The sequence below is a fragment of the Musca domestica genome, unplaced genomic scaffold (genome assembly GCF_030504385.1).
Source record: "Musca domestica strain aabys unplaced genomic scaffold, Musca_domestica.polishedcontigs.V.1.1 21, whole genome shotgun sequence".
Classification (NCBI taxonomy): domain Eukaryota; kingdom Metazoa; phylum Arthropoda; class Insecta; order Diptera; family Muscidae; genus Musca; species Musca domestica.
The window spans coordinates 4,905,982-4,922,044 of NW_026712258.1; the positions used below are offsets into that span (position 1 = coordinate 4,905,982).

Consider the following 16,063-nt stretch of genomic DNA (forward strand, 5'->3'; position numbering starts at 1 on the left):
CCTCCTACCCTTCACATAGAGGCATAATCAGAGAGAGTATCAACGATCCATGCTACCGAATTACTAAGCAGTCGGACTAAGTTTAAACTCATTGCCTAAATCAATCATTGTCTATATGATTATTATCCATGGAACATCCTGAAGACAGATGTTTTTGCATTCAAACTGAGTTCCCAAAATCTAGTTGAAATCATCGAATCTTGTTGTCATTGTTTATTACTTAATTACTTCCCAAATGATGTTTGCTTGTTTTTTAAGCTGTGCGCTACAGTCTTCATGAAATCATCATTTTTATCATATACATAGTGATTTCACTAAATTTGGCATCAGCAAAGTAAGGCATCATTTTTTGATTGATTTGTTTTTCTTGTTGAACTTCTTGTGGTTACAACTATGACATACAAACTCTTCGTTTTCATGTTCTAGTAGACGTTTAAACCAGCGAATGAAAACAAACGAAACGATTAACGCACTACTCCCATGAAGACGCAAACTTTTACAATGTTTATACCTTCCACAATAATATAGAGGGTATATTAAGTTTGTCATTCGGTTGTAAAACCTCAAAATATACATTTTAGACCCCACAAAGTGTATATATTCTTGATCAACATAAAATTCTATGTCGAGTATGTATATTATGGCTGGACTTTTGGTATTGAAAATAGTCTATGTTGGTCCACGTTTTGGTACAGCCCCCATATAACGATACCTCCCGTTATTCGGTATTTTAATGATTTTAGCGACAATATTCACCGGTATTGTTTCGTAGTTGGTATTTAATGTTCGTAATGGATACTGCAGCCTAAGACAGAAAATTGTCGGTCCAGGTCCACGTCTTCGTATGGCTCCCGTATTACGGTACTTCCTGATATCCGGTATTTTGATGATTTTAGTGAATGAATCATTTGTGATTTAATCAATGTTGCCGATTAATTCTCAATTAATTAAGGGTGGGGGATCGAAAGGGTGTCATTGAAGAATGGTTGCACATAAATATTTTTTAAAGACTCCCTTTTGATACTATGGAAACAAACTAAAAAAACAATTGATCTACTTTATTTCGGATGACTGTTGAAAATCCCCAGTGGATCAATTAAACAAAAGAAAACAAAAAATTATCAATCCCCACATCAACTATTCTCCTCGGATATTCGGGAGACGGTGCTCAAATCCACCCTACCTTTGACTTTAGATATGCACCCATGTTCGATTTTGTCTAAAGTCCCTACAATTGATCATTAGTTTGTTACGTGTTCACACCCGATAAAAACTAATGAGAGAACTAGAACTTCATGACGAATTCAATATTTATTCTAAAGAGTGTATTATACAAGGTTTTCTATTTATAATAAAAAACTAAGCAGTTAATTTAAAACTATATTTAATATCCACTATGTAAAAATTTCATAAACTAAATATAAATTACATGATTCAACAATATATAATTATTATAGTAACAAATAATGTGATTGATTAACGAGTGCGTTCGAATGACTGTAGCGCACAGCTTAAAAAACAAGCAAACATCATTTGGGAAGTAATTAAGTAACAAACAATGTAAAAATTAGAACCAAGAAAAAAACAATAGGTCTGATCGCTTGGTTTGCTTGTTGCTATGCAAAACAGTCATTAATCACAAATCCCAATCAATGATTGCAAAGCAAAAATCATTATCACAACAACAAAAAATAAACGTTTACTGGTATAACTCACCACTTACATGTTTGCTGTTGCAGCTTCTGGACGAGGCCCCGTCCTCTGCATGAAGTAATCAATATCAATATAATCTAAACCTGCCATATCGCAATATTTATATCATAGATATATAGGTCAGAAACGAAATAGACAATGTCGCCCACTCCTTCGGAACCACTCCTCCGGCGGAACCACTCCTCAACTAGATTTTGGGAAGTCAGTTTGAATGCAAAAACATCTGTCTTCAGGATGTTCCATGGATAATAATCATATAGACAATGATTGATTTAGGCAATGAGTTTAAACTTAGTCCGACTGCTTAGTAATTCGGTAGCATGGATCGTTGATACTCTCTCTGATTATGCCTCTATGTGAAGGGTAGGAGGTACTCTTTCTTTTGGGGTAAATTGGTGACGTTGTCTCCGGTTCTGCATACTTAGTGGTGTTTTACTGGAGAAAGCTCTTGAAGCCCAAGACCAACAGGTGCAACGCCAATATTTTTATGCCGTGAGTAGCGATCGATCGATTTCAGATCGATTATTTGAAAATGGTCCGTTGTGGATGGAAGCAGAACAATTGCGTTCGAGTATTAATTGGTATTGGGTTTTTACTTTAGGTTTGGATAAAATGAGCGTCGAACTTGCATCGAAAATTGTAAATTCTGGAGGTTTCGGTGATTATTTTTGATAAAATTTCTGCAGGGCTATAGACCGTTTGGTAGTTCTTACAGACGGCTACTTTGGAATTGCAACGTGTACATAATACCCTCCGAAAACCCCGGCACTAGCTCTGAGAGTCCCGTGTTTCTAACTTTTTCAAATTAGCCACGTGGATTTTGAATTAAAAGGTTACATACTCTGGAGATGAAAAAACAAAACAAAAGCCCACACGATATCACAATTATACACTTTTAACGAAATTTATTCATTTATATTTTTTACCTTCTTTAAATACTGCGTTTTATTTCAATTGTGAAAATTTTAAAGTTTCCGAATAAAACTAATTGGACTTTCCTTTAGTAATACTATATTCAATAAAAAATGATTTCACAGATGAAAAGAATTTAAGAGTCTATCATCGTCGTCACGATGCCTTGGCGATAACCTACTTTCAGCTGAGAACCAGGTAATTATTGAATGAATAATGACGATATAATGATTATATTTAGACATGTCCTTTTGTATTTTAGCACGCATGTTCTTATATTCCTCACTATCAAATTGCGGAGATGATAGGTCGATTTCCGGGTCGGTTATTTCAATAGAGGCAATTTCATCAACAGGTATTCTGGACAGAGCGTAAGGCACCACATGTTCTTTTCTTTTTTGGTGTCGGATGGTAAACTTAAACCCCTGTAGTTTGAAAACTCATCCCGCTAACCGTCCGGTTAAGTCCGGCTGCCGCATTAGCCACAGCAACGACGAATGGTCTGTTATTACCTCAAACTCCTGGAGTTAACAGCGGATTTTTTATGGCCTCTACAGCTGCAAAGCATTCACGCTGTAGTTCCGTTGCGCCGAGGTCAGTTTCCGAGACATAAAAGATATGGGTTTCTCATTACTGTCCTCATCCAGTTGCACAAGTACTGCACCAATGCCAAAATCGCTGGCGTCACAGTGCAAGAAGAACTTCTTTGTGAAGTCTTGATTGGAGGGAATGGGTGCACTGGTGAGAAGTTATTTGAGCCTATCGAAAGCTTCCTGCGCCTCTCTTGTCCACTTAAACTTTCGCTTCGTGGATAATATTTCCTTGATCGGGAAAACAATGGAAGAAAAGTTAGATACAAAACGACGGTACCACCCTGCCAAACCTAGGAATCCTCGTACCTGCTTAATATTCTTGGGGATTGGCCAGTTCAAAATAGAGTCAATCTTTTGTGGATCGGTTTTGATACCTCCATTCCTAATTACATAACCGAGGTAGGTAGCCTCTGTTACACAGAAGTGCGATTTCGCAATATTGGGGGTAAGATTGGCCTTTCTAAGTTGATCCGCTAGTCTAACTAATACCGTGACATGAGTATTGAAATCTTTGGATACCACAATCAAATCATTAACATATCGTTCGTCTACAAGCCTACGCATGGTTGCCGGCGCGTTACAAAGACCGAAAGGCATTACAACGAACTGGTAGAGAGATCTACCGGGAATGGTGAAAGCCGTTAACGGTTTTGAATCTTCAGTAAGAGCAATCTGCCAGTAGTCGTCCCTTAAATCCAGCTATGTGATAATATAAATTTTAGGAAGACTCGAAAAAATACTATCTATATAATACTATCTACTATTTGGTTTTAAAACCAATTTCATAGGTGAACTCCAAGATGAAGAAGAGGGCTCAATTACCCCCCAGAGATAACATCCTGTCCACCTCTTGAATCTAGGCTTGCTATCTCGGAGCCAATACATGACACGTTGGCACCTGTGTCTAACAATCCTAATTCTGTAAACGTCAAAACTGAACAGGTGCATAATATCTACGTTCTGAGGAATTGTTTATAATTGTTGACAAATGAAACTTTGAAGCAAATTTTAAATACTGCCTTAATCGCAGCGTAGATCTTTTTGGTTTACTTTTCTGTGACATATTTAAAGCTGAAGCTTCAAATATTGCGTTCCTTCGTTTTATATAGTGTTCCCACTTTTTATGATAAGGAATTACAGGAAATATGAGACTTGGCCTATCTGAATAATCAGTGTAAATATATCATTATGGGTATGGCTGCTTAAGAATGAAAAATTTTAAGGTTGGAATCCATGCCAATATTTGTATTGAATTCTACATCCAAATTTGGTGAAGGTGTTTATTCATTGGGCTCTGGATTCAGATAGGAGTTTAGTTTTTTGGTTTCCAAAGTTTTCAGGTGGCAGATTTGAAACGCTGAGGTTTGTATGTGTTTTTCTCACCACAACTGTAACAGAATGTGTTTCGATCGGACTCACGATCCTGCCAATAATGCCCTAATTCAACGCAGTTATCTTTGGTCAGGGTTTTAATTCTATAGAGAAATTCCTCTACGCCCATGCCGTTATGAGATCCGTCAAAACGTATATTCCAATCCCTTATTATTGTTGTCAATTTATCTGGTCGCATGGAGTGATTTCCAGAGGCGGAAATAAATCTACTGTTGATAGGTTGATCATTATTAGGGGGAGGAGAAGGTTGAGACTGACTGCTGTATAACTCGTGCTGAGAATTTGGCAAGATCGTAACATTTCTGTTATCTGTTGTAGCTTTTTATACTGATGAGGATGTCAAATTTAAATTTTGTATCATCGTTACACTATGCGGCTACTATGATCGTAATCTGTTATTGGTTTAGATGATTTAGCAGGACGTTTTTGCATATCAAGATTTCTATTCGTTGACGGGCAATTCAAAGGAATGTGTTGGAAACTTGCTTCCACACCATCTTTCCCAAGAGGATCCCAATCTCCTGGAAAATGGCGCACTTGACTTCGTGTATTACACATTTTTGTTATATTTCCTCGCGGTCTACCACGACTATTATTGCTTGGTTTATCCTTTTTTTTCTAATTTTTGCTAGAGAGCAATGTCTTTTTCAGGTTGGACATTCAGGAGTATTAGACAACTGACTCTCAAGACAATTTCTGTGAAAATTGTGGTTGCATTCCGACAATATCAGCATGTCTTGTTCTTCCGAAATCTTGTCACCACAATTAACATAAACGTTATATGTCGCTGACACATTGACGTCCACAGACGTGGCCAAATTTAACGATTGTGGGGGAGTTCTATCCATTATGAAGACAGATTCACAAGACTTATTTCGGTTCTCAGAGAATTGGATATATATTTCATATATCACACAAGTTTTAAATTCAACTATAAATATTGTAAAGTTCCTACCCTAGGGTGTGAAACAACAAAACAAACTAAATTATCGTTAAATATGGTGATTGATAAAAATAAGCAAAACTAATTCTATTGCATGTTATTTATAAAGATAATTGTTAGGAACAAACCAGCGAACTTGTCACTTTTACTCTGACTTATTTGGACAACAATTCGCAATCAGCAAATTCGTTGTAATCCAAAACAATTCAGGTGTTGATAGCTCAATATCCTTACAACATCTGTATGATTACTTATGTGACATTAGCATCGAATATACAAATTTATAAATATTTGAGAGTCAGCAAACAGAAAGAAACTCAGTCATTCTTTTTGTTGATATGATCGAAAATCATCAATCAATCAAAGTCTATAAGTCCTGAATTTTACGAATTAAAAAATCAATAAAAGCACAATTAAATATGTCATTAATACTGCGATTTATATAAGAATGGAATAAGTAGGACAAGAAAGCGGTTTGCTTTGAGAACAAAACAACTTTCTAGTCCCCACGTCGCCAAATTATGTAATAATCTATTTGTGATATAATCAATGTTACCAATTAAGTCAACGTTCAGGGTGGAGGAACGAACGGGAGTCATTGAACAAGCTAGCCAATGGGAGGGTTCCTGTTCTCTCACCTTAAATCAAAACAATGGTTACACATAAATATTTTTTTATACCCTCCACCATACTATGGAGGGTATATTAACTTTGTCATTCCGTTTGTAACTCCTCGAAATACTCATGTCAGACCCACGAATGTATATACATTCTTGATCAGCGTTAAATTCTAAGTCGATTTAGCAACGTCCGTCTGTCTGTTGTAATCACACTCGAACGAAGTGAGATAGAAGGCTAAAATTTTGCACACATGTTTATTTTCCCAGTAGGCAGATTACGCTCGTAAATGGGCTATGTAGGTCCACGTCTTCGTATAGCCCCCATATAACGGTATCTCCTGATGTCGGGTATTTTGATGATTTTAGCGACATTATTCACCGGAATCGTTTCATATTTGGTATTCGAAGTTCGAAAGGGACTCTACAGCCTAAGACAGAAAATTGTCTGTTCAGGTCCACGTCTTCATATAGCCCCCATATAACGGTACCTCCTGATATTGTGTATTTTGATGATTTTAGCGACATTATTCACCGGAATCGTTTCAAATTGGGTATTCGAATTTCGAAAGGGACACTACAGCCTAAGACAGAAAATTGTCTGTTCAGGTCTTCGTATAGCCCCCATATAACGGTATCTCCCGATATTCAGTATTTTGATGAATTAGGCGACATTATTCACCGGAATTGAATCATATTTGGTATCTAACAGAATTTTTAACGGTTTTTATCGTTTTTGAGAATGGCCATATTCGTTCCATATGGTGCAGCGTATTCAAAGTTCATCCCGACCGAATTTACAGCGTTTTTATTTGTTTATAGACTCCCTTTTGATACTATGGAAACAAACTAAAAAAAAAAAACAAGTTAAAAAGCAGTAAGTTCGCTAACATTTTGAATGAATTTGGAGATAAAATCCTTAAAAAATTGTTAACATTTTAAAAATAGCGAATATAGCCGTTATATTGGTGTCTATACGACGTGGACCTACATAGGCATTTGCCATAAGTCATTACCATATTCAAATTCGATACTTGAAATAAAAGGTGAATAATGTGGCAAAAATCATCATAACCATTCTGCCATAGGCTGTAGCATTTATTACGAATTTCAAATACGCGTCTCAAACAATTTCGGAGGGTATTGTACCTAAACTCGTCAAAATACCGTATATAGGGAGGTACTGGTATGTGGGGCTTACAGGAAGACCTGGACATGCATACACAATTTTCTGTCACAGACTGTAGTTCCCATTACGAACTCTAAATACGTAATTTGAAACAATTCCGGTTAATAACGTCGCTAAAATCATCAAATTACTGAATATTGGGAGGTACCGTTATATGGGGGCTATACGAAGACGTGGACCTGCACAGACAGTTTTCTGTCTTAGGCTGTAGTATCTATTTCAAACTTCAAATACCAAATTTTAAACAATTCCGGTTAATAATGTCGCTAAAATCATCAAAATACCGAATATAGGGAGGTACTGTTATATGGGGGCTATATGAAGACGTGGACCTGAACAGACAATTTCCTGTCTTAGGCTAAAGTATCCATAACGATTTTTAAGTACCAAATTTGAAACAATTCCGGTGAATAATGGCGCTAAATGCATCAAAATACCGAATAACGGGATGTACTGTAATATTGGGGCTATACAAAAACGTGGACTAAAATCATCGAAATACCTAATATCGGGAGGTACCATTACATGGGACTATACGAAGACGTGGACCTGCACAGACAATTTTCTGTCATAGGCTGTAGTATCCATTACGAATCTTAAGTACCAAATTTGAAACTATTCCGGCGAATAATGTCGCTAAAATCATCAAAATACCGAATATCGGGAGGTACCCTTATATTGGGGCTATATGAAAACGTAGACCTGCATGACCCATTTACGAACTTAACCTGCCTACTGGAAAAATAAACATGTGTGCAAAAGTTTAGCCACCTATTCTCAATTCAAAGATAGCGTGATTACAACAGACAGACGGACGGACATGGCTAAATCGACTTCGAATTTTACGCTGATCAAGAATATGTATACTTTGCTGGGTCTGACATGAGTATTTCGAGGAATTACCAACTGAATGACAAAGTTGATATACCCTCCATAGTATGGTGGAGGGTATAAAATACAACTGATCTACCATATTTCGGATGACTGTTGAAACTCCCCAGTGGATCAATTAAACAGAGGAAAACAAAAAATTATCAATCCCCACATCGAATATTCCTCTCGGATATTCGGGAGTTGGTGCTCAAAACCCACCCTACCTTTGACTTTAGATATGACCCATGTTCGATTTTGTCTAAAGTCCCTACAATTGATCATTAGTTTGTTACGTGTTCACACCCGATAGAAAATAATGAGAAAACTAGAACTTCATGACGAATTCAATATTTATTCTAAAGGGTATATTACACATGGATTTATATTTATGATATAAAACTAACCAGTTAATTTAAAACTATGCTTAATATCCACTATCTAAAAATTTTTTACACTCATTATAAATTTTATGATTCAACAATATATAATTATTATAGTAAGTAACAAATAATGTGATTGATTGACGAGTACGTTCGAATGACTGTAGCGCACAGCTTAAAAAAACAAGCAAACATCAGTTGGGAAGTAATTAAGTAACAAACAATGTAAAAATTAGAACCAAGAAAAAAACAATAGGTCTGATCGCTTGGTTTGCTTGTTGCTATGCAAAACAGTCATTAATCACAAATCCCAATCAATGATTGCAAAGCAAAAATCATTATCACAACAACAAAAATAAACGTTTACTGGTATAACTCACCACTTACATGTTTGCTGTTGCAGCTTCTGGACGAGGCCCCGTCCTCTGCATGAAGTAATCAATATCAATATAATCTAAACCTGCCATATCGCAATATTTATATCATAGATATATAGGTCAGAAACGAAATAGACAATGTCGCCCACTCCTTCGGAACCACTCCTCCGGTCCTGAAATAGCTTTTTTCATTTACAATAATATTGACCGATCACTTATGCTCACAAACACTTTTAAAACATAAGCGAACTAAAAAATACACATAAATATCCAAATATATTGTAATATATTTATGGTCACCTAATTGAAATGGTTTTGTTCTTTTGCAAAAATCGACCAATGAATTATTGCAAAAAAAATCCATTCATGTTTTTTTTTTGGCATAAAAAATCTAAAAAGCAAAGAAACTTATTAAGCCCTATTTTATTTGATTCTTCACTGTTCGTGTTACTCATTGATAATGTAAAAACTGTTTTATAGTCTATGTGAAATTACGGAACGTGATGTTTAGTTATAAATGGGATAAGAATGCGAAAAAATAATTCTTCACATCATCTAAATAATGAACTATATTTCCTTTGTTCATACGTCAAATAAAATTCACTACGTAATGCCTCACAATTCATTTAAAATATACGCCATGAAATTGATGAACCCACTGGATTGACTATATGTAAACATGCTTCTTGAAAGGACGAAGGAAAAATTTGGTTTGTTTTTTTACCAAAACTTTAATTTTGCAAGTATTGCATAAGATTGTATATTACATTAAAGCAGATTAAATAGGTTGACTTCCGCAAGCGATTAAAAAGTGCACTTTAAACTGAAATTATTGTTAGCATTGCGGAGAACTAATTACGTGAAGAGAAGAAACAATTAAAAAATCAGCTAAGTTCGGCCGGGCCAAACTTTTGATACCCTCCACCTATTGAAAGGAACTTGAGAAATTTAAAAAAAGAAATTGACAAAAAATTAAACCCGTTATGTGGGGCCTAGACGAAGACGTAGATCTGCATAAATAATTTACTGTCACAGGCTGCAGTACCGATTCCGAACTTCAAATACTAAATTTAAGACAATTCCGGGAAATAATGTCGCTAATATCATCAAAATACCGAATATCGGGAGGTCCCGTTATATATGGGCTACACGAAGACGTGGGCCTGCCTATGTAATTTCGTGTCATAGGCTGTAACTCCCGTTAAAATTTTCACATACGAAATATGAAATAGTTTCGGTGAATAATGTCGCTATAATCATCAACATACCGAATATTGGGATGTGCCGTTTATGAGGCCTATAAGAGAACATGGGCCTGCATATGTAAATTTTAATTGGCTGTAGTACCCATTAAAATCATCAAATATATAAGAAAGCGTGGACTGCCATGGCCCATTTTCGAACTTAACCTGCAAACACATGTGTGTAAGATTTTAGTCTTCTATCTCAATTCGTTCGAAAGATACCATGATATCAACAGACAGCCAAACAGACCATTGCTAAATCGACTTAGAATTTTACGATGATCAAGAATATATACAGGGTGAGATAAAAAACTGTAACAAAGAAACTGTACATATATTTTTTTAATTTTATTGAATGAAAGCAAAAAGTGTCGGAAATTGCATCAAATTTTGGAATGACTTTAGATTTGTTCGGATTGGTCATCCTTGGCACGAATTATGGCCTTCAAAAAGCCAACGAAACCGTCACTCTGCCCGAATGTTGCTCTGTGGTATTTTGGACCATTCCCGGCGAAAGGCTTGCTTGAGGTGATCGACACCTTGGTATTTTTTAGTGCCAACCATGCTTTCCAAAATACCCCAGACACAACAGTCCAACGGATTGGTATCCGTAGATTTTGGTGGCCATTGTGCGCTGGAAAAGAAGCGAGGAACCTCATTTTGTAACCATTCTTGGGTGGCGCGTGCTGAGTGCGATGGTGCAGAGTACTATTGGAATGTTCAAGGTCTGGGGCCAAAATATTTGCGTGCCCAAAGCTTTAATATACCCTTCAAATATTTTCGCGATAATATACACGTTGCTGCACAAAGAATGTTTTTTTATTTATTCTGATGCAACGTCCATTAATACGAGCGGAGAGCGGCTGTTATTGCGGCCCACACCATCATCATGGCCGGCGCTTGAGTTCTGGTGGCCAACCAAAGGTGCACATTTTCAGCTGACCTCTTTTTCAAGTAAACTCGATCATTTTGTTTGTTTACAAACTGCTGGACAATAAATGTTTTCTCATCGAAGAAGAGCAAATTCGGCAGTTTACCATTTTCGTTCAATCGAAGCAACTCTTCAGCTCTTTTGATTCTATTTTCTTTCTGTGGCGGTTTAAGTTTTTCCACTTTTTGGAATTTCAATGGCTTTAACCCGAGCCCATTTTTCAATATTTGCCGAATGGTATATTGCGATATGTTCAGCTCACGAGCCATTTTTCGGCCACTGCTACGCGGGTTTCGATCAAGTCGCTTCTTTACTTTTCGAACCATTTCTGCTGATGTTGCTGTTTTCTTCCGTTCATTCCTTAATGTCGGGCTACGCTACCAGTATCACGGTAACGAGCGATGGTACGAGATACACAAGATTTATTCACATTTAAATGCTGGAGTGCTCTAACGATAGCCATTTGTGGTTTTCCAAATATAAAGAAATCACACAATCACGCTTGAATTCCACGAATTGAATTTCACGAATAACCAACATACTTTTGTACGCTTGTAAACAATATAAAGAGCTGTCACTGGAATAATTTTAACACCTGCCGGATGAGTGGCTTAGAAATAACAGTAGTCTGAAGTTGGTTGCAGTGTTTTCATGTCACCCTGTACTTTGTTGGTTCCGACATAAGTCTTTCGAGGAGTTACAAATGAAATGGCAAAGTTAATAAACCCTCAAGAGTATGGTCGAGGGCATAAAAATTCAGAAACATTTAAATAAAATAAAATAATTGAAAAGTCAATTTATTTTAATGAAAAGTTAAATTAATGTAATCATAAATCTATTGCACATGTGCAATTATGGTAAATTTTAAATTACTTACTTAAACATTATAAGGCCCCAATTGTCCGCCGGTTGCATGAGAGAAAGACCTGGTATCGCAATAACATCAATTTTTTTCAGTGGCAATGAGCTATTGAAGTACTCTTCCAAATGGTTGTATATGGTGACCAGTTTCTTATGAACTTCCTAAACATAATAAAAAGAAAAATATTATATATATATATATATATATATATAATATAATATAATATAATATAATACAATATAATATAATATAATATAATATAATATAATATATATAATATAATATAATATATATAATATAATATAATATAATATATATAATATATATATATATATAATATATATATATAATATAATATAATATAATATAATATAATATAATATTAATATAATATATATATATAATATAATATAATATAATATAATATAATATATAATATAATATAATATAATATAATATATAAATTATATAATAATATAATATAATATATTAAATATAATATATATAATATAATTAATATAATATATATAATATAATATAATATAATATAATATAATATAATATAATATATATAAATATATATAATAATATAATATATATAATATAAAATAATATAATATAATATAATATAATATAATATAATTATATTAATATAATATACTATAATATAATATAATATAATATAATATATATAATATAATATAATATAATATAATATAATATAATATAATATAATATAATATAATATAAATATATATAATATAATATAATATATATAATATAATATAATATAATATAATATAATAATATAAATATAAATAATATAATAAAAATAATATAATATATATAATATAATATAATTAATATAACATAATATAATATAATATATATATATAATATAATATAATATAATATAATATAATATAATATAATATAATATAATATATATAATATAATATAATATATATAATAAATATAATATAATATAATATAATATATATAATATAATATAATATAATATTGAGGGCTATACGAAGACGTGGACCTGCAAGACAATTATCTGGCATGGCTGAAGTATCCATTACGAACTTCACATGCGAAATTTGAAACAATCCCAGTAAATAATGTCGCTAAAATCATCAAAATACCGAATATCGGGGTACGGTATATGGGGCTATACGAAGACGTGGACCTACATGGCCCATTTTCTGTATTATGCTGCAGTATCTGTTACGAACTTCAATACTAAATTTGGAACGATTCCGTTAATAATGTCGCTAAAATCATCAAAATACCGAATATCGGGGGGTACGGTATATGGGGGCTATACGAGACGTGGACCTGCACAGATAATTTCCTGTCTTAGGCTGTAGTATCTATTACGAACTTCAAATGCCAAATTAAAAAAATTCCGGTGAATAACGTCGCTAAAGTCATCAAAATACCGAATATCGGGAGGTACCGTTATATGGGGGCTATATGATAACTTGGACCTACATGGACCATTGACGAACTTAACCTGCCTACTGGCAAAATATACATGTGTGCAAAATTTTAGCCTTCTATCTCAATTTGTTCGAAAGATAGCGTGATTACAACAGACAGATAGACACACAGACAGACGGACATGGCTAAATCGTCTAGAATTTTACGCTGATCATGAATATATATACTTTGTTGGGTCTGACATGAGTATTTCGAGGAGTTACAAACGGAATGACAAAATTAATATATAATTTTGCGAAACACATTCGTTTTATTGTGTGCTCTGTTTTGTCTGGCACCGGCAACTTGTTATTGTTTTTATACGTCGAAATGCGTTCCAATTATTGCGTCGATCTTCTGCTCGATTCTGTGGGCTCTTCCCTTTTTGACAACCGTAACGGGGCTTTATTACATTTGTTTTTGTTTTCGACAGAAGCAAATTCTTGTTAGGCTCATTGTACAAAAACATGTTCCCCACTCTCATTGCTTTCAGCACTGTTTTCACCTTGCTTATTATTCTTGCGTATTTTTTCTCCAAATATTACGTCATCTTTTACTGCTACTTTGCCTACCGAAATAAAATTGCATTGTGTGTCAGGCACAAATAACACATCGTTAAGCACAACGTCACCCTCATTTATAAGAACTCTCCCCTTCCCATTTGCTAGAATTGTTTTATTACAAGCCAGGGAGATTTCTTCTTGGTGTTCCTCAAACGTCGTAAACAAATTACGGTTAGAGCACAAATGTGAAGAGTCGCCGCTATCAAAACACGTTCTTATTGACATTGTTGTTGTCAATCGTCGCCATACTTGTGTACGCACGCTCCTTTCGCTTTTTGTCTGCTCTTCGACATCTTACGTTGTTGTTGTTGCTTGTGTACGATCTGTTATCACTGCTACCTTTCTTGTTGTTGGGGTTTTGCCTATTTGCGTTGTAATTTCTTCTATTGTCTTTGTTGGAATTTCGGTTTAGTGGAAATGGCATCATTTATGTCCACTAAAAATTTCTTCTTTCATTTTCTTCAGACAATTTGACTTATAATGCACTTAACTTAGGTAAATTGTCTCTAGATTCCAGAGCAACCACAAAATTTTCATAAGATCTTCGCCTAGCTCGATACCTGCCTCTGCCAACTTATCCACGACGGACGTGAATTGAGGTAGGTATTCTTGAACGCCTTCGTTATCTGCCATCTTCATATTGAGTAGCTGTTTAAACAATGATACCTTTCTTATTGGCCCTTTTGGTCGATGGATTTCTGATAAGCTGTTCCAAGCATCTTTCGCTGTTTTGCAGTTTTTTATGTGAGACAACTGCACTGGTGTGATGCTTAACACAATTGTTGACGTAGCCTTTTCATCTTTTTTCTTAAACTCAGAAGTCTTTTCGGCAGCCTCTTCGTCGCAGATCACCTTCCATAGATCCTGATGCACCAGCACGGCTTTCCTCTGAAGATACTACGATTCATAATTTTCTTCTGACAATTTCTCAATGCTCAAGGTCGAAGACATTTTTCTTTAATTTGATGTCGACACAAGACTTACAATTGACACACAGTTTTCAAATTATTTTGTCTTGAGGTTAACACACAACACAGATATTTTAAAATGGTAAAATGTTTCTCTAATGTTCACTTTATTTTTAGGCACTTTAATTTCATTGTTTAAATAAAACGCACATCTGCTCTCGGTCGATGTTTTATTCAGAGTGAAACTTATTCTACTTGCACACTACACAAGTCAACTTAACGCTGAGAACAAATCTATGTACAAGTCAGTGTGTGGATCACACTAAGTGATCTTCGCATAATTATTCCTAATGTGTGTTGTGTTGTAAGAGCGTAACGTGGACATTCAATAATTACAAAACATATATTATATTATGTTATATTACAATACATATATATATATATATATATCTATATATAATATATATATATATATATATATATATTATATATATATATATATATATATATATATATATATATATATCTATATAATATAATATAATAAAATATAATATATATAATATAATAAAATATAATATAATATTATATAATATAATATAATATAATATAATATAATATAATATAATATAACATATATATATATATATATAATATATATATAATATAATAATATAATAAAATATAATATATAATATAATAAAATATAATATAATATTATATAATATAATATAATATAATATAATATAATATAATATAACATAATATAATATAATATAATATAATATAATATAATAATAATATAATATAATATAATATAATATATATAATATAATATAATATAATATAATATAATATAATATAATATATATATATAATATAATATTGAGGGCTATACGAAGACGTGGACCTGCAAGGACAATTATCTGGCATGGGCTGAAGTATCCATTACGAACTTCACATGCGAAATTTGAAACAATCCCAGTAAATAATGTCGCTAAAATCATCAAAATACCGAATATCGGGGGTACGGTATATGGGGGCTATACGAAGACGTGGACCTACATGGCCCATTTTCTGT

At 33.8% G+C, this 16,063-nt stretch overlaps 1 protein-coding gene across 1 annotated transcript in view; it reads right to left on the reverse strand.

Annotated features, from left to right (window-relative positions):
• LOC101892363 (aminopeptidase N) overlaps nucleotides 1–16,063 on the reverse strand; it is a 766,723-nt gene that overhangs the window by 162,854 nt on the left and 587,806 nt on the right. Inside the window, exon 7 of the mRNA XM_059122797.1 lies at nucleotides 12,042–12,187. Within this exon, the coding sequence (XP_058978780.1) occupies nucleotides 12,042–12,187 (146 nt within the window). The remainder of the gene's footprint in view (nucleotides 1–12,041; nucleotides 12,188–16,063) is intronic.